Source organism: Ctenopharyngodon idella, chromosome 5 (genome assembly GCF_019924925.1).
Source record: "Ctenopharyngodon idella isolate HZGC_01 chromosome 5, HZGC01, whole genome shotgun sequence".
Taxonomy (NCBI): Eukaryota; Metazoa; Chordata; class Actinopteri; order Cypriniformes; family Xenocyprididae; genus Ctenopharyngodon; species Ctenopharyngodon idella.
In genome coordinates, this window is record NC_067224.1 from 13,754,138 (window position 1) to 13,780,257 (window position 26,120).

General features: G+C 39.5%; 1 protein-coding gene and 1 long non-coding RNA gene across 6 annotated transcripts in view; one reads left to right on the top strand and one right to left on the bottom strand.

Moving 5' to 3' along the window:
* Nucleotides 1–24,217, bottom strand: camsap1b (calmodulin regulated spectrin-associated protein 1b). Of its 5 annotated transcripts, none has more exons than XM_051895525.1 (19): nucleotides 24,069–24,217; nucleotides 23,336–23,500; nucleotides 19,480–19,742; nucleotides 14,151–14,312; nucleotides 13,879–13,959; nucleotides 12,992–13,024; nucleotides 9,556–9,697; nucleotides 8,592–8,731; nucleotides 8,398–8,494; nucleotides 8,006–8,174; nucleotides 6,647–6,738; nucleotides 6,017–6,095; nucleotides 3,624–5,904; nucleotides 3,299–3,435; nucleotides 2,970–3,184; nucleotides 2,763–2,865; nucleotides 2,495–2,616; nucleotides 1,218–1,336; nucleotides 1–1,117 (listed from the first exon to the last, which is right to left on the bottom strand). In XM_051895525.1, the coding sequence occupies exons 1-19, from the start codon at nucleotides 24,073–24,075 to the stop codon at nucleotides 821–823; spliced, it is 4,704 nt and encodes a 1,567-aa protein (XP_051751485.1). In that variant the 5' UTR covers nucleotides 24,076–24,217; the 3' UTR covers nucleotides 1–820. The 5 variants fall into 5 exon arrangements, with proteins under 5 accessions (XP_051751485.1, XP_051751482.1, XP_051751484.1 ...); XM_051895522.1 differs by lacking the exon at nucleotides 24,069–24,217 and adding an exon at nucleotides 23,875–24,029 and having other exon boundaries at nucleotides 8,039–8,174; XM_051895524.1 differs by lacking the exon at nucleotides 24,069–24,217 and adding an exon at nucleotides 23,875–24,029 and having other exon boundaries at nucleotides 3,624–5,856.
* Nucleotides 24,069–26,120, top strand: part of LOC127513603 (uncharacterized) — a 22,575-nt gene continuing 20,523 nt past the window's right edge. The window contains exon 1 of the long non-coding RNA XR_007930434.1: nucleotides 24,069–24,214. This is a non-coding gene — a long non-coding RNA (uncharacterized LOC127513603). The remainder of the gene's footprint in view (nucleotides 24,215–26,120) is intronic.

The following is a 26,120-nucleotide window of genomic DNA, read 5'->3' on the forward strand; positions in this document are numbered from 1 at the left end:
GAAGTAACCGATTATGAATATATTAAATACTGTCATTCAAATCGTTTACAGCGACACTCTTCATAACAGAGCATGCTGCTCTTCGCATGAGAAAAAGCTCCAGTGCCAACATCAACATGGTTACATTGCATGATAATAAAAGCACTAAAACATGATCATAAGTGCACCATAGTAAAGACTGTCCAGTGGAGAGGCCGCTACAGAGTAGAACAGAAGAGAAGAGAACTGCATCTGACACGTATCAAGGTCTGTTTGATTCCCTATCGAAAGAACCATAGTGTTTTAAAAAAAAAATGGGCTACAGCTGAGCTGCTTTTTTAAAGCGCCGAATAAACAGACATAGTACCACAACGCATGAAGGCCAAAAGTACGCATACCTGGGATTGTCCCAGCGACAACAAAGGAGCAGCATGTTTCGGAGGCAAAAAAAGGTTGTTTGAGAGGCAAGTCAGCTATATTTTTTTTTACATTAATTCGAGTTCTGGCAATCCTCAGACATGTTTTGAAGATGGTTAAAGGAAAACATATTTCCCTTGCAAAAAAGAGGGAAACATATCAAACAGAAACAATCATGGGGGAAGCGCTTCGTTTAAACGAGCTAATCAGTGCCAAACTAATAAATACTTCAAGTAGCAAAAAAATTAATCAGGTAAAAAGACCACAGGACTACTTCAACCCAAAACACATTCAAATGAAGTGCATGTTGACTCATGCCTGTTTGTTTGTCCAGCGAGCCTCTTCCATCCAAACTCCGACGGAAGTAGGCAAGTGATTTCTGGCCTTGATGCAAAAGTGCAGATCTTACGAGTGCCATCTGTCTTCACTTTCCGCTCTTTTTTGGCCCTGCAGGTCTTTTGGCTTGCCACAGGTGGTTATGGATAGTCAGCGCATCTACACTAACGGACACAGTCTTGGCAGGGATAACAGTGAACTGCTTGCGGTCCGAGCTGTACTTATAGAGTTTGTCGATCATCTTCTTAGTGATGCTCTTGGGCCCTGTGCCGGTGAGCTTGTGGATCTCCTCTGTGTCGGGGAAGTAGGAGTAAAGGGCTCTGAACTGGCAGCCACTGTCCCGGAAGAGAATCATCAAGTGGTTGGATTCGCACTTCTCCAGCTCCTACAGGTCAAAAAGGAGGCAATTAAATTTCTATAGTTCAATAACAAAATTTATTGGCAACACTATTTGCATGCCATGAACCTTCAAACTGGTCACACACCTCAAGAATGGAGTTCTTCTGTGGTTCATTTACTTTTCCTGCTAAGCAGCAATGAGAGATGGCGTTGTGGATTATTGGCTTGTTGGACTTCGCGCTTGGCTCCTTGAAAAGCTTGGGTCCTAACGTGACAAAATATTAATGATAATAAAAAAAAAAAATTATTAAAACTTCAATATAACACATAAGGAAAAGCATGGATTTCTTAATGTTTTAAAAATAAGTATCTTATGCTCACCAAGGTTGAATTTATTTGATCAAAAATACAGTAAAAATAGTAATATTGTGAAATAATAATACAAATTATTGGGGGGGGGGGGGGCACCTAAACAAAATATTTGAGGTTAATAATGCAACTTATGAGGAGCAGGATTTTTTTTTTTTTGGACCAATGGAATTTCACTGTAGACGGGGCTGGCCATGTAGAAAACAAATGACTGATAAAATGTCTTGTTGTCATGGCTGGTTAGGACAACAACTCTTTCTTTCTTTTGTTTTAAACTTGTGTTTATCGCTTGTCAATTTGTTATGTCACTTAGTTAGGACATGGTGCCCCTCTCTGAGCCCTATACAGCTCTCATTGATGCGTACAGGAGCTTCTCAGTCTCCATGATTAAAAGCTAAACTACCTCATCCATCACTCTGACACCCGACAAATGCCACAAACCTTTCTATTCTCCTTCCAAACAATACCTTGCCTTACATGGTTCAAAGGAGCTCTGCGGTGAATGTTACGATAAAATTCATCAATGATAATGTAACTATGCCATTCTGAGCATTACCCAAATAACTGACATGAACCCAAGTATTTTTGCAGTGATTTTTAATACACTTAAATTTAAATGTAAAGTTATGGAGGACAAATATAAAACTTTTAATTGTGCACATACTTAAGCTTTAGAATGCGAGTCAACAAACAGAACAAAAAGCATGTATTTGCCCTGTAAAACGTATTAGTTGTCAATTTAAGAGCAAACAAGTAAAAGACATCAGAGAGTTCAGGCTTAAAGGACAAATTCATCTACTAATGTCTGCCCAAACAAAAAATTGATGTGCGCTTATGTACTCAAGCACAAAGACAAACATATTGGCTAATGCGCGGTCGAGATTACATCAACATGCTGCCGTTTTTAAACACAGGATGTTGTCCTGGCGTAGAGGAATCTAAAGCAGTGTAAATAATTTAGCACACCAGACCAGTATGTTGTACCCACAGCTATTGAGCATCAACATAAATATAAACCACTTGCTTCATACAGAACGGAAAGTGAAAAACTCACCGGTGTATTCTGCCATGGATGTTGATGTAATGGAAGACGCGGTGGAACCGTTGTCCCAGTCTCTTTCTGTAGTCCGACTGGAATTGCGACTGAGGCCTGGAAATGACTCTACTGATTCCCCTCTGTTCATGGAAAGAACGAACAACAACAACAACGTTAGAGTCCTCTGAAGGTCACAGTCTGAACACATTCAATTGATTCTGAAACAAATTAATGAAATGCAAGCACGCATCTGCACGCACCCTGTAGGTCAGTGGGAAGGACTTACCGTTGAGATCCCGCCCCTCCTGAGTTGACACTGTCTGGTTCAGTGGTGGCCACAGAGGCCAGTGATAGACTAGAACCAGACTGGGCACTGATGAGATTCTCATCTAGTGAGGGACATGGTTTCATTATTTCAGTTTAAGTGACATTGAATGTTTCTGTTTTAAACTCAGCAATAATGCAATAACAGAAGGCATGATTTAACACTTACTGGCAGCAGGGCACTTGGGAAGCATATCGATTGAGGGTTCTTCTTTCAGCACAGACTTCGGCCTTTGTTTTTTGACCTTGGTCTTGGGTTTGGGTTGGGGCTGTTCTTGCTCCTCACACATCTCTTGCTGTTTCCTTCTAAGATATTCCTGCTTTATCAACTCTCTCCTGGCCTTCTCCTCTTCTTTTCTGATTCTTTCCTCTTCAGCTTTCCTCCTAGAATTGGGAGAGAAGAGAGGCTTTAAACATACAAAGTCCATGAAAAAATGCAGAGCTTCTCTTTACCATTTTTATATTCCTGGAGGATGGCACGTCCGGGGTTGTCAATACCTGGCTTCATCTCTTTTCAGCTCACTTTCAGCCTCTATCTGCTGCTTGCGGAGCCGTGCCTCCTCTGCCTTCCTCTGTTGTTTCAGCAGAAACGCTGCTCGCTTTTTAGCCAATTCATCCTCTGCTTTTTGCTCATCCTACAGACATTTAACAACAAAACTTTTAGATTTTTACATTTTCTGAAACGCTAGGGTTTTCTGGGCTGTTGGGATGGCACTAATAAAATGTAAGCAGTGCATAAAATAAACACTTTGCCAGAAAAATACAAACTATTTGCCTTCAGATAAACACTTTTCAAATGTCTTGTCCACTGCACTGACTTTACCTTAAAAAAGAAGCCCATTCCAGACTTCTTTTCCCCATCACTTCCATCAGTGGTGACATCCAATCCATTGCTGCTTTCTTCATCTGGGTTGGCAGCCAAATCAGACAAGTCTACTTCAATAAGATTGACTTTTCCTCTAGAAATGTCCTCTGAGGAGACATTATCCCTCTCAGGCCCATCATCAAATGTAGCCTCAATGGCCTGTACGGTACTGGACACAGATTCGTCGAAAGTGACACCAAGGGCCACAGAACTTGGTTCCCTTGAGACCATCCTCAAGTTAGCTTCATCATTAAGGTGGAATGTAGTGCTTTTTGGATTCCCTTTGTCTTTGTTGAATGAGTCCGATCTTGCAGAGCTTTGCACCATGTCCTCAGGCTCTGCTTTGGGGGCCCTGGCCCCTTGAATAACTTTGGCAGAGGGGCTGTCAGTAGGTGTAGGAGTAGTGCTTTTCTGCCCTTTGCTGTGCTCCTTAAGCAACAGCTCTGAAGGTTTGGAACGAGACCGTGCTGAACTTAGTTTGGGCGGCTTTCGTATCACAGGGCTGCCACTTGGTTCAGTGAAATGTATAGAAGCTTTGATCCTGGGTTCAGATACATTACTTTGGTCACTGCTAGGTGGTGAAGCAGCACCTGATGGAGACTGAATATTCTGCCTCATGAGCACTTCCTGCTGGAGCGAAAGTTGCATCATTTGCTGCTGAATGTTTACTATGGCCTCATTCAGCAACTCAATGGAGCGGTTGCATTCATTAATATCCATCTCTTCGTCCATATCTAAGGCACTAGGGGACACAGTCCCCCCACCTGCCCACTCGAGAGATGCCTTCTCTGGCTCTTCAGCCACTTTTGGCCCATCTCTCAGAGAATCAACACAGGTGTCATCTTTTGATGACTTCTCTTGATTGAGTTTTTGGCCATCTTTCAAGTAGAACTCAGACTTTGTAGGCTGAGGGAGAGTGTCACTCTTCCCTTTTTTTACTATGTGCAGGAAGGCTGCTTTCCCAAGCTTAAGCCTTTGTCTTGCCGTCAAGACCTCCATCTTTTTCTTTTGCGATTCAATTGCACGTCTCTTTTCCTCAAGTTGCATGTGAAGCTGAACAAGTTCAGAGGCCAGCATGTTGGTACTGTCCTTGTTCTGCGGGTTGGGACTCTGGTCTCTTTTCATCCTCCAAGAGGTCAGAGGAAGGGTGCAACTCTCTGAGCCATCAGGTGTTGTGCGCTGTGAGCTGCTTGTGCTGGACCGGATGTCTTGGTTGCTACCAAACTTCTGCATCTTTCGTTCGGCAAAACTGGTCATACGCACACTGCCGCTAGCCACACTGCTGACTTGGGACTGCTGGCCAGGGCTAGAGCACCTGCTCCCACCATCCTTATCCTCATGTTCCTTTACATTCATGTCCTCGCGCAGTTTGGCAGACTCTTCGTCCTCCTCATAGAACTGTTTCTTGTCTGGATGAAGCTCTTTGGTGAGCTCTGCATCCTGCTCCTCAATGGTCTCCACGGTCTCTATATCAGACCCTGGATGGATGTCCCATGCTTGGACAGGCCTCTTGTCCTCAGGCACAGATGAATGAAGGTAAAACCCAGGTGGCTGATCAGCAGAAGACTGCTCAACGCTACTTGTCGCCAGTGGTTTGAAAGCTTGCATTTGCCCAGGGGCTGGAGGCACAAGTTCACTGGATTTATGTTCAACAGTTGTCTCAAACTCAGAGCTGGTGATGGGGGTAAAGGTCCGGTTAAGGGTGTGTGGAGGTCTCCGTCTGGAAGACGAAACAGCGCATTCTGCTCCTGCCACTCTTCGTGCTGATCCTCGATGCCGTCCTTCTCCTGACTCTTCTTCCTTATTCAGACTTATGGACTTCTCTTTGGCTGGCCTGAGAACCGCAGGCATCAAAGGTTCCAGGTAGAAACTGGCTGTTCGGGAATCTGAGGATGCTTCCTCCGGTCTTCCCCAAATGCCTGTTTTAGCACCAGGGGTAGCACTCTGTCGCTCTGCGTCCTCAGAATTTACCAGGGTGATGTCATTCTTGGATGAATCGGCCCTGGTGATGGTTACCAGCTCTTCCTCCTCATCCATGTTAACGTTGCCCAGTAGACCATGGCCATTGACCCGTTTAACACTGCCGTGACCTGGATGGCTCTGGTGCTTGGGTGTGACAGTGGAAGCCAGGCTGTCCTCACTGATAGAGCAAGTCAGACTAACGCTGTCACCCGAGGCCAAGTCTGCATCACTGTCCGTAGCAGAGTGAAGAACATACCGATTCAGCTGAGACAGTGGCCTGATTATTATAAGACAAGAATTACCAAACTAAATATAAAATCAATGTAATATCTTAAAATAACGTAATATCTTAAAATATATGTTTTTCATATTTGTTAATAGTGTTGTACCTCTGCCGTTTATCTGACCAAGCCACAGATCCTCTGGAGTGACCTTCTTGCGTCAAAGAATTGGAGCGATTTCGAGAGGCTAATAAGAAAAGCACAATTAGAATTTGATTACCTTATTCTAAGTCACACTCTAGCACAGCCACTAAAACGTCTGTGCTGACTTGACTGATCTAGGTCTAGGTCTACCCTGCACCATTTTTCATATGAAAATGAACGTGTTTTATGTAAATAAGCATAAACTGAATGAAACAAATTTGAGTATATTTTACAATTTATGTGAATTTATTCACATTACCATAATGCCATTACCAAAAAAATATTACTAAAAAAACGATTGAAAACTGGAGTGGACAAAGGGCCTTAAAAGGTCATAAAAAAATAATGGGGGGAAAAATCATCATGGGGCGAAAAACTAAACTTAATTTTCTTTAAGCCAAATATATTTCATATTCCTTAAACATTCTGTTTAGGAGTTTGTTCTAAATAACTAATCCCCAGTATTCTGCCTAAACCATTAACTATTTCTAAGACTGAACATTTTTGGGTACCTTCCATGTGAGCATGAAAACAAAAACAACAAAACTAGTTAAGAGTTTTTCTATGAATGGCAGCAGACACTTCATGCCATACCTGTGCTTTCCTCTCCTGGCTGAGCCTTCTTCTGTCTTTGTCTCAGTGGCAGAAGTGGATGGGAGGGGCTGAAGCCAGAACTCCCCTTATTACTGAAACAGCAAGCAGAGAACACGGTTGGCAAACCACCAGCACAAAAAACTAGGACGAATGATCTCCAGGCCCCCAGAGGTCTATCCAGCCAAAATCTAATCGTAACTGACACTAAACATTTTCCATGTGGATGGACAAATATAGACAAGCAGCTCTGCTCTGTTTAGGACCTTAAAAAGACCATTTAAAACAGTGCTACAATTACAAAGCAACATTAATGGCACTAGCATGACATTAAAAGGCATTTTATGTCTGAGTAGCTTGTATTTTTACTGTGCCTGTGAAACAAAAGTAAGCACAGTGAACTTATTAAAATGCTTTTAAGTTAGGCAGGGCAATGCAGTGCTGTCTCAGCATGCCTAAAAACACAGGCACAACATGACAAGGCAAAAGACATTATGAGACAATATGATTCAGGTGTGAATCATAAACATGCAAGCAAAGTTCATGGTAAAGTGCATGCATGAATGTCTACACACTTCTGAACTGCAAACAACATATGGAAGCCCACAAAGGTCATATTTATCCGTCTTGTATTGCTCACATCATGACTAGGGATGTGCAAAACTACGTGTTGCAATCTGCTTGTGCGTTAAAGGGAATGCAGCTACAGATTAAACTTTGTCAGCAAGTTAAAGCACAAACACAAAAAAATATCTAAATCTAACTTTGACCTCACTAATTGACTTGTAGGGTGTTGGACCGATTCCCAATTACAACATAAAATAATCTCAAGGTTATCTTAATTTTTTTTTTTTTTTTTTTTTCACAAAAACATGACAGAAAAAGAACAGTAATGCTTCTAGATATCTAAATAACCATCGCCCTGACACAGTTAGCCAGAAATGCAATAAATTTTTTTTTTTTTTAGTTACTGTATAAAATGAAACACCCTCTAAGATGTAATTTACCAGGGTGGCCAACTAAAATTTGAAACATAGCCTAATAGAGAAATTAACTCTTCTGCATTAGATGTTTTATAATTTTACTTCGTAAAGAATGTCAGTGAACACTTCATGGGTCGATGCATGGTGTTTTTCTACTCTGGTAGCTGAAGTAATAGGGGTCTGCCTGGTGAAATAGTTTTAGTTTAGCGAGAAGGGAATGTTAATTATAAGACAGTTTATTTACAAGGAAATCTGAGAAAGACCAAAGCATATTTTTACATTGAAACATCTTTCACCCAGATCACTGACATTTACACCCACAACTACCACAATGAATGATTTTACACATGGAACAGAGACAAAACCATGAAGCACTTACAGAGGCTCAGATTCTTCAGGGTGCAGGAAGTACCTGTTACAAACTTCCGGGCTGCTCTGGACAGGAAGAGCTGGATCAACTACACCGGGAGACACCAGGAAGCTCCGTTTGGTGGCGTTGGAGATGGGCACAGTAGGCCTGGCACTCTTGGGCTGAGTCATTGCTCTTGCTGCAATGAGAATATTATTATAATACATGTCACATTATTATTACAATAGCCTAAATTTGAGGATGTTGCAAACTTTATTGGTTTAAAAAAAAAAAAAAAAAATCAGATGTCAGCAAAAAAGGCAGAAAACACAAATCAACAACTTTAAGCGCTTCGCACAATAATAATGACAAATGTACAGCAAAAATTAAAAAAAAAAAAAAAAAAAAAAAACACTCTTCACCATCTTTAAATTCCTGAACATCTCTCGGCTGGACAAATTCAGGCTTGACAATCTCAAACCACCAGAAGAGCTCCGCTATAAATACCATGACGTTGTGCTGCAGAAGAAAACGAACAGCGAGAGAATCATGAATAGACCCATAAGGAAATGAAACATCCTTTTAATGATGAGATCCATTATAAGTAATAACTTACCTTGAGCACAGGAGGTGCATACAACATGTCTTCTAAAGTCAAATAGAAGCTTTTGTTAAGGTACTCATTGGCAAACTCTTTCAGCAGCTGGATATTATAAAGGCTGTCTGCTATTGAGGTCACCTCTTTCAAGCAGATATCTGCAGATAACATAAAACACAAAGTTAGCAAACAAGCTATCCTGAGGTATGCAGGCTCTGACATTCATGAACGCTAAACCAAGGGCTGAATCCAAACAAGGTCAATATTTGCTTGCGAGCTGAAGTATCGGAAAAGAACATTTCAGAGAATTGTTACTTAACTCAAGAGGCAATGTGAGGATATCATGAGAAAGCAAACTAACAAAGGCAAACTACAAGATACCTACTGTAAGGCCTCTATTATTAACAATCAAAACTTTGCTGAAAAACCTGTTGTACGCAATCTACTACATGCCTTCCATTGTCTGATTGATAGTTTGTACTTTTTCAGCAAGCAAAATGCCTTTTAGTATAATTCTAAAAATGTGCCTTTCAGGTCGTGGGTACATGTGTCTTTTTGCTTTGAATTCTTTACTGATTTTACAGAAGTAAACATGAAAATAACTTTATATTTTCAAGACAAACATTTACTGGACCAAAGCAACTTAGGTTTACTTGATTATCCATACATGATTTTTTAGAAAAATCTGTTAAAATTTGAGTATTAAATATGACACATCAGGCTTTTAAGGAATATTTATTTGTAAATGTCTCAATCATCATTGTATTGCATTGCATTATATGTTTAAATTATATGTTAAATTGCATATTTTTGCTCAGTTTGGGCCTCTGTATAAAATTCAGGTGGTCGGGGCCGGGGTGGAGGAGTGTTTGGGAAATCCTGATTACGTTTGGTGCTACTAGTGGTAAAGACACTACACACAGTCTAAAATTCCTTTAGACTAGTTAACTAGTCTAGTATCCCTAGTGTTATTTCACTCTACCATCAAGCTTCATCAGGTCTGGGCAGTAGTAATGGACCACAGTCAGCAGTGCAGCACCGTCACACACGTCCCTGATCAGGTCCTCCAGCAGGGGGAAGTAGGGTAGCTGTCTACCTGAGGCATGATCCCGCCGATAACGTACCTAGAGGTGACATGAAAGAAAGCCAAATTGTCAAAACCACCTAAAACAACAGGCTTTATTCCACAAAGTAACCTTTGGTATATGGCACTGGTATCGTGTAGGCAAGTGGCACTTTTGCAAGAGGAATATAGTTTATCCTTGAGGCTTAATATAAGAGTATTTGCTGGTCTAGCAAAACTAGATTCTTCCCGCCCGCTCGGCCCCCCCAAAAAAAGAAAAAGTTACAACATAAGCGACTAAGACTGACAGACAATTTTAAGGATTAGTTCATCAAAAAACAAACAAAAAAAAGCAAATTTGTTTTCATTTACCAACCCTCATGTCATTCAAAATGTTTTGTTTTTTTTTTAAAGGAAGACAAAAAGAGATGTTTAGCAGAATGTCAAAGCTGCTATTCTCCAAATTATGAAAGTGTAAAGGGACTGGGGCTGTCAAGAAGGGAAAAAAAATTAAATTGCACATTTTTCTGTAATTAATCGCAACTTCATTAAAGTTTTTAACATTTTTATATTGCAATATATTTTCATTGACTCTCCAAAATAATGTAGAAACAAAATAAAAACAGTATATTTTAAATATTTGTTTAATGGCACCTTTTTACTAAGCACTATGAATGAAGGCTAGTATCACTGATAACTGGTATCAGATAATGAGGTCTCTATTAAATGGATTTTTATCTCAGTTTTAGGCATTAATTACAGCCATTCAACATTACAGTATAATACATTAAACTGGAAAAAAAAAAATTAAATCGCAAAATGAACGTGTTAATTTAGATTTTTTAAAACTAAAAATCAGTTGCTAAAAATCTTCTGTTCCACTGTAGCTCTAAAATATCCAGGTTCTCACTCACTTTTGTTGTGTGGCAAAGTGCAGCTTGGACAGTTCCATTGAGTTCCACTGCAGTTTTATGTTCCATTGATAAAGCAAAGCCACAAGGGATTTGGAACAACATGAGGGTAAATAAATGATGCCGATTTTTTTTTTTTTTTTTTGGGTGAACTGCTCCTTTAAGCAACAAAACAGCAGAACAGTGACTGGCCACAAAATAGTTTATCACAACAAACTTAACAACTAATGATATAAATCCTAAAAGCAAGGAACATTGATACACAGTTGATACTTATAGGACTACAACTACACATTCTTATGGATACATAATACACTTGTGTAAACCAACAAAAAAAAAAAAACAAAAAAAAAAAAAACAAGAACCCAAAATACAAACAATCCGCAAAAGTAGTGGTCAACTGATGTGGAATATTTGCAGGCCAATGCCAATATCATAGAGCAGTGGTTCTCAACTCCAGTCCCGGGGACACACCGCTCTGCACATTTTGTATGTCTTCTTTATTTATCACACCTGATTCAGATCAGCAGCATGTTAGAAAAGAGCTCCATGAACTTAACTAAGTGTCAGAGTATCAGATAAGGGAGACACAAAATGTGCAGAGCGGTGGGTCCCCAGGCTTAGAGAGCAGGGAAGCAGATGGCCGATATAAAGCCAATATGCAAGATATCACATTTAAAGACAGCCAATAATACATGAACAAATTTCTGTAATGAAAAATATATTTATTTGACATATTTACTAAAATAATGCCGTCATGCACAGAGGTACATGTATGCAAAAAAAAGTATTATAGCATTTTAATTTATATTAGACATATGTTAAACGACAATAAATTAAAGGATTAGTTCACTTTAAAATGAAAATTACCCCAAGATTTACTCACCCTCAAGACATCCTAGGTGTATATAACTTCTTTCTGATGAACACAATCGGAGATTTATTAATAAATATCCTGATGCATCTGAGCTTTATAATGGCAGTGAACGGGACCAACGAGTATGAGTATGAATTTACTTTTTTAGATATAATAATCAACACTCAAATAACAAATTGTATGCAAATATGTAAGCTGCACATAAGGCAGTTTTTGCATTAACTTCCAAATCCAATTATAAAATTAAGTTTTACTCCAATTCGTTGTTGAAATATAATCATTTACACAGATATTATCTGTCATGGCAGATGTTTTTAAACATACATTAATCAAGACTAACAGGTTAAGTAAAATATAATGAATCTATGGGCTAATACAGTGCATATATTAAGCGAAAGAGTTCATTTCTCTGGCGAACTAACAAGCTGTGGATACTAAATGGCATATCTGAGGTAAATGCTACATGATATTGTTTACAAGCTGTTTTATTGACGTCTTTCCGCCGTTGAAACACTGAATAAGCGATAACACGAGATTATACGTTTCAGTAAGTTGTACTGTATCTTTCAACATACCTTCAGATGTTCATTAAAGTTTATTCTGTAACTAGTGAGGAAGAGATGATCGCTGGCGGTTGAACTGAGCTGCCAATACAGTGATCTGTCACGCCACATCAAAGCGCGTCAAAACGGCACTTTCTGTTCGAATTTCGTGATTTCGTGGACAGCATTTGAAGGATGACACTTTGTTTCTTATGAAAAGTAACAAAACGCAGAGCTTATTGCGATTATTGGTGGTTAGGCTACAATGTTGCAATGTAACACATTCGGTACACATGTGCACCGTACTGAAAGCCCTGTACCTGTAACGCGTACCGTTACACCCCTATTAGGAGCAACAGGAAGATTTTTAGTATAACTCCGATTGTATTCGTCTGAAAGAAGAAAGTCATATACACCTTAGATGGCTTGAGGGTGAGTAAATCATGGGGTAATTTTCATTTTAAAGTGAACTAATCCTTTAATCACAGCAGCCATAATCGCAATCTTGTAAATGTATTCAATTGTGCAGTCCTAGCAGACACCAAGTCTAGGTATCAGTAAGGACACAGTGAAAGCTAGACACATCTAAAAGGTAAAGACAGCAGAATGGAGACAGAGTATCTCTGTGCCATTCATGAAACCCCCACAAGATTCAGCATGCAATGGGCAGGTACAAACATAAGATCAGGCTAAAGAACGTACACAGCCGAGAGACAGACAGAACAAGAAATAGACAAATGAAGATGGAAATGACTGCAAAAAATTAAGAGACGAAAGCCGAAGTTAGAGACTCTAACACACAAACACACACACGTACGCCCAGCGGCATATGTTAGCCCATAACTGCATGTGCTCAAAGGGTGAAAGGCAGATCATTTTGTGTGATTACAGCGTGAGCCACTGGACAGCAGCGTCTCCCAGTGTGCACTGATTAGATAAAAGCGTAGCCTGAGTGGTGATGGCGTACGTCGGGACTGACACATACTATGCGTGCAGTGAAGAGGAAGCACTCACAGCCAACTTACAGGTACTAGTTTCCAATACCATTTTGAGGGAGACTATCCCAGTAGCAAGGGAGGAGGTTAGAGGGAAAGAGACGGGAAGAGGAGCAGAGAGGATGTAAAGTCAGGGAAGAAAAGAGCAGACAGATGTGACCCTGCTATGAGGTTAAAGGAGAAACAGAAGGAGTGATGCCACTAAAGATATTAGATCATTTCCACAAGGCTGTTGTTGTTACATTAGTACTATCTATTCAGATGAGTCCAGACATTTCAGTTCACACCTGAGGTCCTGTTTACACCTGGTATTAACAACTGTTGCATTTGATCCAAACAAGTGGGCAGTCGATTGTGTCTCTGACTCAAACACATCTCCAGTGAGTGAACACTTGAAATCAGAAACTAGGGCTGCATAATTTGTGGAGGAAAAAAAAGAAAAAAAAGAAAAAAAAAGAAATCTAATCGTTATATTTTAAAACAAAATTCGAAACGCAAACTGCAAACACAGTCGAAAAGAAAAGATTTCCTCCAATGCAGTTTGAATAATGTTTTCTAGACATACAACCCTGTTTACACTAGTCTTTAACGATGTTCACTTGTGAATGGATTCCTCAAGACAGATGTTAAAACTAGGTCTAAAGCCAGGGACACACTTAACGATTATAAGGCCGATTATGAAGGTAATTTGATACGACTGATCATGCCCAAACGCGCTGAGTCAGAACCAGTTGCGTCCAGTCGGTGTTTAAATTCTGTGTATTTTCCTTCAGTCGAAGGAAACAGTATTTGTGTGTTGAGCTCAGTCTTAGAATGCTTTAGCTTGTTGTTAAGTGTGTCCCCAGCTTAAACAGCGCCTGAGAATTAGAGAGTTTTACAATCTATGAGTTAAACACTTGTTCTGGGATATCTGGTACCTTCTGATGGCTTGGAGATTCCAGCAGATGCTGCTTTGATTTGTGCTCCTTCTCTGTAATCTCCCTCATTTTCAGGTTCACCTGCAGCACAACGAAGGGACTGCTATGATACATATAAAAGAATTCATAATAAACATCTGCTTTTGCAGCCTTCTTTTAAAAGTGCTGGCAGAGGTCTCCATGCTAGCAATCTGACCAAGCACTGAAAGGCCCCCTTCGGGGCTAGACAAACATGACTTGACTAAAAGGCCAAACCCTTCAAACAAACACACCTTGTTGATCCAGAAGACCATAGCATCCTCAAGGTCAAAGGGGAGCTCCTTGGAGGCACTGAACGTGGAGAAACGCTTCACACAGGTCACAACCTTCTCAATGCTGATCATCTCCACAGTGTAGGCCATCATCAAAGCATCAATCATGGGGATGTGAGAACTCTGTGCCACAAAACAGAGGTGAAAGAAAAGTCACACTACTGCACTTTCATGCAGCATAAAGAACAAGAAAATGAACTACATTTTATCAACTGACTTTCAAAATAAAATAAAAAACATTTGTACATTTGTCAATGTAATACTACTAGGGATGCTCATTTCATTTTTTTCCCCAACCAACAAGCAAAGCTTGTTAACAGATCATTAACCGTTAACCTAGTAAAAGAAATGTCCCTATACTCAGAAATTCCAAATGTTTAAGGGTGCTGCTCCTTCTCAGACTAAGAAAGGTAAAAATGTGCACAACGCTTTGTGGAAATAATCTCCCATTTAGCCCAAAGAAGGTCATACTGCTCTTGCTAACAAAAACACTCAGCCTAATTAATCTGCCAAAATAAAGCACAGTCAAGATGAAGTAGGCTACAAAATATTTCACATTTGTCATGAAATGTAAAACCTTTCATTCCACATGCTGGCTACAACTTTGTACACTACCTCATGATTTGGATAACCTAGTATTACAAAATACACCAAGCACTTCAAAATCTTAGTCTATGAGACTATGAACTGTTATACAAAGCCCATCCAGTTACCATGGCAACCCCAACAACAGTCAACCACTGACTTGTTCATACGGGCGCACAGCACATGTCAGCACAATCTCAGCAGACTGTTTCCTGACTCAAGCCAACAGCATCAGTGAACAGTCTTTTTCTCAGATACGCATGTCATGTCTGACAACTATAAACCAGAAGATTGGAGCGTGATAGGCTTTGGACTCAGATAAACATTGTACTAAAGCAGAAAAGCACTCTATCACACTACACACTATCTCTTCAGTATGTGTACTGTGCACAGTATGCAACTTGCATGGAACACCAAAATTACCAACTGCATTTGCCAATATATTCCATATAACCAAATCCCACAATGAAATACTGTCAAACTGTGTAATGAACCAGCATGTAACAAATGAACCAGAAGCAATATCAACCGTGATTTTTTTAAATCTCAAAATTTTTTCAGACAACGAAGAGTTAAGATATTTTACACCAATTAAAAATGCAAAATAACTGCAATCATTCTTTAAAGTATACACTAAAAAAAAATCTTACAGACTCCAGACTTTTAAACGGTAAGGTTTTTATGTCTCTTATGCTCACCAATGCTGCATTTATTTGATCTAAAATTTATTGAATTTATTTGCTGCTCAAGAAACATTTCTTATTATTATCAAAGTTGAAAATAGCTGTGCAGCTTAATATTTTTTGGAAACCATTGGTGCTTTTCCACTGCATTGTACAGCTCACTTTTTGGTGCTTTTCCACTGCATGGGACAGCTCAGTACGGAACGGTACGGCTCGCTTAAATTGTACCACCTCAGTTAAGGCTCCAAGGGTGCCGTACCGATAGTAAATGTGATGTGTAAACATTGCAGATCACGGATTGGTCAGAGAGATTTGTCACTAGCAGCGTCATTAGATTTGAAACACGAGACACCAAACCCCGCTAGATTTAAATAGTCAGTAACAGCCACCGCAGTATCGTTTGTTTGCGACTTTTTTTTTTTAAACAACTTGCTTTAAATGACATCGCACGCAACTTGAAAAAAAGAAATGGCTGTATCGTGGTCAGTAGATGAGGTGCAGACTCATTGGTAGCCAAGGAGCGGATCCACGGCAGTAAAGGCGGCACAACTATAACAATCAGTCTAATCCCACCAACTTTGAAGTGGTACTAAACTGCAGTGGAAAAGCAAACCGAAAGTAATCCGGGGGCTTAATGTGAAAATTTATCATTTGTAAATCCCTGTTATTACTTTTACTAGTGATGGTACTCCACTCTGACAACGTAATGCCACATATGTAGCACTGATGCCATAACACTGGTTCAAAGCAAACAAATGACACCTACACCTCCTAAAGTCAACCAGCTGTACCTACACAGTACACACCTCACAAAGCCATTCTGTTTGGTCTAACAGGTTTGTGTGGATCAGACTGCACTAGGCTCTGTACAGGGTGTGGGCTTGACCACAAAGATTTGAATTTGAAGTGATAAAAGCACAGTTGAGTGTACAACGCTGATTCACCAACATCAGTGATTGCCATTCACTGGAGAAAGCACATCACTAGCTAAAAAAATACGGCTGTGAATCAATGAAATCCACTCCGCTCTGTGCTACTTTAGTTCAAGCACTGATCTCACTAATTATTTGGACAGGTGATTGTAGTGGTTATACATGAAGGGAAAAACACACGCTGGATATGCCAACAATAGCAGCTTTCTCCTGTCAGTGCAGAGATATCTACAACAGGAAGATCTCTACAAACCACAGTTTCCATATCACATTTGCTTTTTCTTTGTCTGGTTCTGGACTGTAATTAGCGCTTGCTAAGGCAACCATCATGATTATCATTTCTTCCTCCAGACAAAATGCTGGTGCGTGTGCTATGGATGCGAATAATACTTCAAATCAAGCCATTACTTCTTTAAATAAGAAATATAAATCCTAGATCATATCTAGGAATGTCTTAACTTGGGGCTATAAGCAACTACCTACAAACCATCCTAGCAATCCCCTATAACACCCTAGCAAAGTGATATTACCCAGCCATATATTGGCAGCAGAATATCATGCAGAGCTGGGGATGGGCTCTTTTGACCTGGGGCTGAGTACAGAGGTCCATACGGGACCCCTGCCATATCTTGGCAGCAGAATATCAGAGTTATGGGGGTAGGGCTCTTTTGACTAACGGCAATGTACAAAAACAAAATCAAACACCCTGGCGGTGACTTTTGCACAAACACACACACACACACACACACACACACACACACATCAGAGATGGGAGATCACACTGCACATACACAGAAATATTCAAGAGCACAGAAAGTTGTTGTCAATGTGACTAATTAATAAATTAACTTTGCTACTGTATGGCTACATTATATTACTCAGCAAGGTGGTAGCGTTGCTGATTTTTTAATTGATTAAATCAAGGTCGTATTTTGGTTTTAACACTGGGGGGGGTTGACGTGTGAACCGTTTTAGCAGGGTCCCATGGCATGGGATTATTTATTGATTTATTTTTTGCAAAAAGGTCATTTGTGGTATCATCCACACATGCAAAGTTGGTTGATAACATAACAGCTAAAAATAATAGCCTAGTTAACAATTACTTATTTACATACATTATGTGTTTTATATTATTTAAGCACCTGGAACTTTTTCAGTTCAAAAAGTGCCATGAGAAGTCAAACTAACTTCACTTAACATTTTATTATTATTGAAATTGTTTATTTCTACTCCTTATCAGTTCACCAGGCTCTTAATGATTTCAGCTGTGTCATCTCTTGGAATATCTGAAGGCCAGGTTTTTCCTATCAGTGATCACGGAACACGTTTACATGGGGAAAACGGATTGTTTGGTCAATATATCAAGAAGGTCCAGACAAGCTCTTGATTCTAACTTGTACTTGCCCTTACGAAAATGTACAATAGTTCTTGTAATAGTTCAACTGTAGCATTTGTTAAGGCTATAAATTACAGATAAGACCATTTATGGCTTCTCTGTACCATGATTAGACTGATGTTGACTTTTTTTTTAATATTAATCTATAGCATTTTTATGAAAAATAGCAGCCTACACACTTAGAAACTATAGCTACAACATGCCACAGTTGTAATATAAATAGTGAAAAATCTATTCCCTTAACAGATTAGCCATAATAAATTCAATAGTAAGTTAGAATGGCAGATTTAACGAGTCATAGCTGACCAAAATAACACACTGCGTAGTGTTTTTTTGCCTACACAACTGTTAATGCACACCTAGCAGCGGATTATCCTTATTTTATATATAAATATGTAAATCATATATTAATGAATATATTAAGGGTGTAACGGATCGTAGTTGATCCGTGATCCATATGGACCAGGCCCCACGGTTCAGCACTTATGTGATTCGCGGATTAATTGCAAAGTTTAACCATCATAGAATGAAAGTTGTGTTGTCTTACCAATTTACACATTCAAGCAATTTTAAACCATTCAAGCGCAGTACGAGGCAAAAGAGAAATCACTTCTGGACTCACGAGCTGTAATCATCGCGAACACCGAATTGATTCCACTTTCGCATGTACTTGCACTTGAACAGACACACAAAATTATGCCAACATACCTGTCCCGGCAAGTAATCTCCAAAACACAGTCTGTTATGTCTTAAATGAATGTAAACAGAAAGAAATTGGATGGGTATCATTATATTGGATCTGTGAATTAGGTCTTAAAGTGAAAGCAGCCCATAAATACCTGCTTCTGTCTATGTCATTAATGTTAATTAAACAACAAAGATTAATCTAAGATTAATCTATATTAACTATACAGACAATATTGTGTCTCTGTATATGTAATTACATTTCTGTACCTGAATACTATGTTCTATTGTATTTATCTATGCTTAATTTGTGCATTTGTTCTCATTTTATTACTGACTGTTCACTTGTCTTTTATAGCCTAATCTCTGAACTTTATTATTTAGGCTAGTAGATTTGTAGTAGATGCTATGGTATCAAAGTACATAAAGTGTGCTTTAAGTAATAAATGGAAAGCAAAGTGACATTTGCCCACCCACCAAGTTATATTTATTTATTGTTGGTTTGTTGTTTGCCGATCTGAAAAATTATTCGATCCATGACACAAAAAACGTATTGTTATCTGAACTGTGAGTTTTGTGATCCGTTACACCACTAGAATATATATATTTATACAACAGTTAGATCTGGTCTTTGAATCTGATTGGCTGATGACTATACACTGTTTAAATCACTCCGCTTGTCTCTGCGCATTCTAAACAGGCAGTATTTGTCCAAGCGAACGGCAAAGTCAGAGAACAAAACCCACTATAATAAATATTAAATATATAAAATTTTATGATGTGCATTAATATAAATGTTATATAAAAATACACATTTTATGTAATACTTAAATTACATTCATTAATATATGTACATCATATATTATTAAATATATATCATATATTAATAAATATATACAATCACACCACATATACACTCACGTTATATATTCAACATACTGCAAAAATTGTATGAGTAGTACTATATTCCAAGCACATCCAAAAATACAGAATGACATAATACAACGCACCATTTTGATTGGTTGGCAGTTCAGATCTGAATCTGTGACAGGCGTGTCATCGCCCTCCATGACATAGATGCCTTTGCGAGACAGGGCCTGTATGACTGACTGGTGGGACTGCAGAGAAGCCACCTGGTCTCCTTTGAGGATGAGGGCACACACGCGACAGTACAGCTCACAGGACAGCAGTAACCGGATCACCGGGGGCTTAATGTGCTCCTGGTCATACTGATCTGTGTAGAAAGGGTCTTGAAGGTCCTCTGGGATGTGATCTGACAGGAGGAGAAAACAATAAATTAAGAAATAAACAAATTGAGATACTGATGAAATACCGGTGTTTTCAACTGTTACTGTCGCTACAGTTTCTATGTCTGGTATCAGATGCAATCTGCCAGGGATCCCCTTGCTTTGTTGCCATCTACGGCACTATGTGCTAGACAATAGCGTGATGGTGTGAAAAGCAAGCCATAGGGCCTTACTCTCATCACGAGATCTCCTGTGCAGACGCAGATGTGCTGTGGCAGCTGGGGTGCGGCTACAACCATGAGGCTAAAACACAGGCAAGAAGGCCAAACATGTCCTAGTCTGGGCAGCTATTGCTCCATCCACAACAACAACAAATACTTCCACACCCTCTGCACCGGTATCCCCCAGGAGAACCATATCATTAAATGTGAAGGCAGTGGCTCCAATCATCTATCATGCATTTATGCACACACACCTGCCCCCTCTGATGAACCACGTGGAGCTGTCTGCTTTGTTCCAAACCAGTCCGTCTGCCACATGCATGAGTTGTTAAAGACTGGTACAAAATAGTGAGCAAAGTCTTGTGTTTTAATACAGCAGATTCAAAGCATGAATATTATACAAATACAATTATGACAACACAAGACAATGATCTTAGCATTGCATTAATGTGCACAGGGATACCTACTTACAGTTTAAAGATTTTAAGCATTTATAAATGAATATATAGTATGTCTACCATTTCAACACACCTTGTGCCTTTACTAATTCATCTGAAATGGTTGTGGTGATATATATCTACTTCCAAGTGCAAGGAGCAGAAGAAGAGGATACAACAGCCTTAAATAAGAGCCCCAGTTGTAAGCTTTTGCATTTATCCAGCAGCATTCAAAGGTTGTTGTTGTTGTTTTTTTAAAACTCAGATTAAAAGTGACCTGGACATTAAAAAGGACATTCAAAGCAGAAATTATCAGAATGCAAAGAAACCCTCCAAATCTGGGCCACTTCTGGCAGTAAAGAGGCACATGGCCTTCATCTCCATTTAGGCCAATTGCTGGGCTGAAACAACTCCGCTTCTACCACAGCTTTACTGAAGGGAATATCCTGAATAACAGAGGCAGGATGGGGAGGGAGGACAAAGAACTCAGCAATAACAGTGGGATAACAAACTGTATTTGAACCTCAACCCACAGACAAGCGCATATCCGACCCATTCAGTAAGGAAATAACTCCCATATTAACATAATTATTGACAGCCATGTTATTATTATTACCCATCACTATTATGGCAAACTGACACACCCTGCAAAGACAGTTCAGATAATTAAACATTCAACAGCAGAGAGACAGTTTCCTCAGCTTTAAAACGAGGTCAGGAGTCTTACACGCCACTTTTTTGTTTCAGCCACTGATAATGGCAGACTGGGGTGCCTTTTTGTTAGAGGGGGTACAGGCTACATATCAGAACATGCTTGAATACATCCTCCAATAGGATCCCTTTCCACTCTGCCAGTCTTATGAGATGATCTAATAGGAGCCATATGCTCAAGATAGATCTTGTGTGCAACTTTTCTGGTACCACCCAAGAATCAACACTAAATCCGTCAAACAAAAGAAATAAATGAATACATGTCACAAAACAAAAAAGTCCACCCCATTAGAAGTTTGATCGCATTTGGCCACACACTGCAGCGCTCATTTGTAACAGTCATTAGTGACTGATACTAGAGCAGAGGCTAAAAATATACCTGGAGCAAATATGTCCGCTGGTCACTGCTCTTTCCATATGCAGGTACTCAAACTGTTAACCCTGACTGACTAGAGAAATTAATAATTATGCCTCATTACTGAAGAGTTATCAGTCTTCATGATCACAATTCAATTGCATTTTAAACAGTGCTAATGTGTATTTGTTCATTATGCACACTTCAAAGAAATAGGAAAGTTTTATTTTTATGAATAAAATGTGCATCAAGATGTATTGAACTTGCACCAGGTTTGATGTCAATGACAATGAACGTCTTCAGAAGTATTGCAATACAGTGCACAAGCCTCTCTCCCATTCACTTTTACATGCAAAATAGCAGCCTGGACATTCTGCTTCATTTGTGTTCCACGGAAGAGAGAAATTCTCGATCAAGGGACAGGAAATTATGACAGAATTTTGAGAGAATTATTCATTCAACAGTCTGAATGCTTGACTTTTTTTTTTTAGATAACATACATAAAATACTTCTTTGGACAGGACTAACAAAAAATCTTGGTGCCCTGCATACAGCCAGTCTATATCTGCTGCATACAGCCAGTCTCTATCTGCTGACAGGGAGTTGGTGGAATTAGGAAAACCCTTCCTGTTCATCCACAACATTTCAATTGTGCAAGCACTGCAAATGGGACAAATGTTTTTGATCCTGGCTGTCAAATACAACAACAGTGGACTCAGACTGCTGCCCTCCTGGCTAAAACATTTGTAGGGCCATATACAAGTTAGAGCTGCAAAATTCTGGATAAATTGAGAATCTTGCTTTTTTGTTTAAATTAAAGATCATGATTCTGCCACAATTCTGAATGGACAACTAAACAAAATATGTAATTTACTAGAGATTCTGGCAAAATGTTAATTGCTGAAGTCTATTTAAAAATTATTATTATTATTATTATGAAAATCTGTTTGAATGAATGATTCAATGAATCACTCATAAAGACTTCACTTGTTTCATTGCTAGATGAATCAGCATTTTTGAACAAATCTCTTGAATGAATGATTCAATGACAAATACATATTTTAAAAGTCACTTGTCGCCACCTATTGGTGTAACGATTTAATTGATAAAATCTTTATTCGAAGCTTCAAGTTTCTTTTAAAATGGTGATGTACTCAATCCGCTTCTTAAGTCTAACGTCATGCGTTACCGCTTCGGGGTCCAAAAGCTATACCAGATGCCCCTCAAAAATAACGGTGCTAATATATACTCATGATGTGATGTAATAGTGCCAAGTTATAATCCTAACCTTTATCTCCATACCAAAATTTTGAATGTTTGTTATAATTGTACTTGTCAAGGGTTTAATAGACAAAGCTGAATCATTGTCATTTATAAATGAGACCGCATGGGAGTTTGAATCGATTATTCAACTGAATTCGATTATTATTATTAGGGCGGGGATAATATATTGATGTATTGGGTACTATGTAAATACCCTGGTACATAATTTTCAGTAGCATCCATCAAAGTACCCCAGTACTATCATCTGATACCAGTTTGATCCAATGTTTCTGCCACTGGATAATTTTGCTGTGGTACATATAGCATTGATTCATTTCAAGTAGTATGTAAAGACCATCATAAATGTGTAGTATGGAAATACCATTTATGGACATGTACCATGACAACGCCTAAATAAGAATATGGTATATGGTTTATCATTATCATAATCATTACATTACCCAGTATCAAGGTACAGTGATGGTGTCAGGTGGTAATATCACAGTAAGGGGAGCAACACATTTTTCTGGCTGTCTAGCCAACTGTCTTTGATCACATATCACACAGAGTCGCTTCAATAGTCTTTCTCTTCAGTCCTGTTTTCATTCATGAACACAGTTAAATCAGCTCACCGATACCGAAGGCTTTGGCGAACAGCCATCGCAGATTAGCCGCTATTTTGGCTCGGGCTGAATCATACATCTCCAGCGGCACGATCTCCAGCGCCTCGCCCGCCGCCTCCATCTTTCTGCGGGCGCAGTCAGCACCCAGCTCCGCGTCCATCCTGCGACCACCGTCTGCAAACACACAAGCAAAAGCACTTTCAAACAACCTTAACGGCTCTCTTATGAGGGCATATGCTGTTTCATAAGCTATATGTCAATGTGTCTGGAGCTTTGAAGCAGCAATTCAGTTCTTTAGCGTCCAAGCTAGCTATAGCACACGAGTAGCAACACTATCCTCTCAAATATGTAATAATACTAATCCCAGACATAAACGACATGGACACTTCTTACAAACAGCTAATGAACAAAACAAACCTAACCGCCTGGAACCTGACAAAACAAGATAAGCTAGTCTCTGATTAGTTTATATGCAAAGTAACTAGCTAGCCATCGCCCAGGTAGCTAATAAACAACCAAATACATTTACTAAATGTTCAAACACACACACGGAAAGGTAGATTTAACCATCTGTGAGAGCTGCTGTCCTGACCACAAACTGGTTTGCATGTTTTGACTGAAACACAGTTACCAGCGGCTAACAGCTAATGCTGCTTAATGAGATGAGGACTAGCAACCCGCACCTAAACTACAGCCCCTTTGTCAGCAATTAATGAAAACAGCCATATTTACCGCAACGTACCTTCCATATAATGAACTATCAACAATCCACTGTTAAAAATCTGTGGGTGAGAAATGAAAGAAAAAGGTAAAAGGCTCCTGTGGGAATCATGAGGCCACGTTTAGTCCGAGCAGATACGAGTGTCGGTGGATGAATGACAAACCCTAGTGAGTGTGTAACAGCCTTCATTACTAACACACTTCAAAATAACAGCAAAAAAGTCTAAACACAGTTTAAAATGCTAGTTACTCACGATGTGCTGTTGTGAATGAGAATTATGTAGACAGATATTGTTATTAGGCCTGTTTTTTTTTGTTTTTTTTTTAAGAAAAGCACACACCTGTTTTATATTGTTTTACCCGTGTCTTTAAAAGATAACATTTAATACTTCTAGGATAAGGCTAAATTCTTATGGAAGTGAGCTTAACTGATATATTTCTTAAATATATTACAGTAATTTAATAATAAATATTATTTTTTCAAGTTTAAATTGGCATTCCCGCCATAGTGGCATGAAATCAGTGTAGATTACACATACACTGCAAAAAAAAATGCTTTTCTTACTTATTTTTTGTCTCTTTTCCAGTCCAAATATCTAAAAATTCTTAAATCAAGAAGTGTTTTCTAGACAAGTAAAAAATGATTGTCTTGTTTTCAGAAGAAATACAGTATCTCACAAAAGTGAGTACACCCCTCACATTTCAGTCACTATTTTAGTATATCTTCTCAAGGGACAATATTTCATTTCTCAAGGGAAATGAAAGTTGTATATATTTTAGAGTAGTCAATGTGCTGCTCAGTATAGGTTTACTGTCCTCTGAAAATAACTTAACATACAGCCATTATTGTCAAAATAGCTGGCAACAAAAGTGAGTACACCCTAAGTGATAACAGCTCTACATCTTTTAACCATACAAAGCCATATGTCCTATTCATCATGTTCATGTTTTTGTCTGCTTGATAGGACCATACAAATTTGTGTATATTGTATTAGAGCAGTTAAAATTTGGTGCTTTGAGTACAATTCTCTCATACTGATCACTGGATGTTCAACATGGCACCTCATGGCAAAGAACTCTCTGAGGATTTGAGAATTAGAATTGTTGCTCTCCACAAAGATGGCCTAGGCTATAAGAAGATCGGTAACACCCTGAAACTGAGTTACAGCACAGTGGCCAGGGTCATACAGAGGTTTTCCAAGACGTGTTCCACTCGGAACAGGCCTCACAAGGGTCGATCAAAGTTGTTGAGTCCTCGTACTGTGCGTCAAGTGCAGAAGCTGGCTTAAAAAAACACGCACGAGTGCTGCCAGCATTGCTTTAGAGGTTGCAGAAGCGGAAGGTCAGCTTGTCAGTGCTCAGACCATACTCCGCACACTGCAACAAGTCGGTTTACATGGCTGTCGTCCCAGAAAGAAGCCTCTTCTGAAGCTGGCTCACAAGAAAGCCTGCAAACAGTTTGCTGAAGACAACCTGTCCAAGAGCATGAATTACTGTAACCATGTCCTGTGGTCTGATGAGACTAAGATAAACTTGTTTGACTCAGATGGTGTCTAGCATGTGTGGCGACGCCATGGTGAGGAGTACCAAGAAAATTGTGTCTTGCCTAGTCAGGCATGGTGGTGGTAGCATCATAGTCTGAGGCTGCATGAGCGCTGCTGGGACTGGGGAACTGCACTTCATTGAGGGAAACATGGATTCCAACATGTACTGTGACATTCTGAAGCAGAACATGATGCCATCCCTTCAGAAACTGGGCCGAACGGCATGATAATGACCCCAAAAACACCGCCAAGATGACAACTGCCTTGCTGAGGAAGCTGAAGGTGAAGGCGATGGAGTGGCCAAGTATGTCTCCAGACCTGAACCCTATTGAGCACCTGTGGGGCATCCTCAAGCGGAAGGTGGAGAAGCGCCATGTGTCTAACATCCAGCAGCTCTGTGATGTCATTATGGAGGAGTGAAAGAGGATCCCAGCAACAACCTGTGCAGCTCTGGTGAATTCCATGCCCAGGAGGATTAAGGCAGTGCTAGATAACAGCGGTGCTCACACAAAATATTGACACTTTGGTCA

Coding starts and splice junctions, on each gene's coding strand:
- camsap1b (XM_051895521.1), bottom strand. CDS start 23,935: ATGCAAACCAGTTTGTGGTCAGGACAGCAGCTCTCACAGATGGTTAAA. Junction 23,501..23,874: donor GGTTAAATCTACCTTTCCGT/GTGTGTGTTTGA, acceptor GTGTGTTTGCAG/ACGGTGGTCGCAGGATGGAC. Junction 6,739..8,005: donor CCTGAAGAATCTGAGCCTCT/GTAAGTGCTTCA, acceptor TTGCTGTTTCAG/TAATAAGGGGAGTTCTGGCT.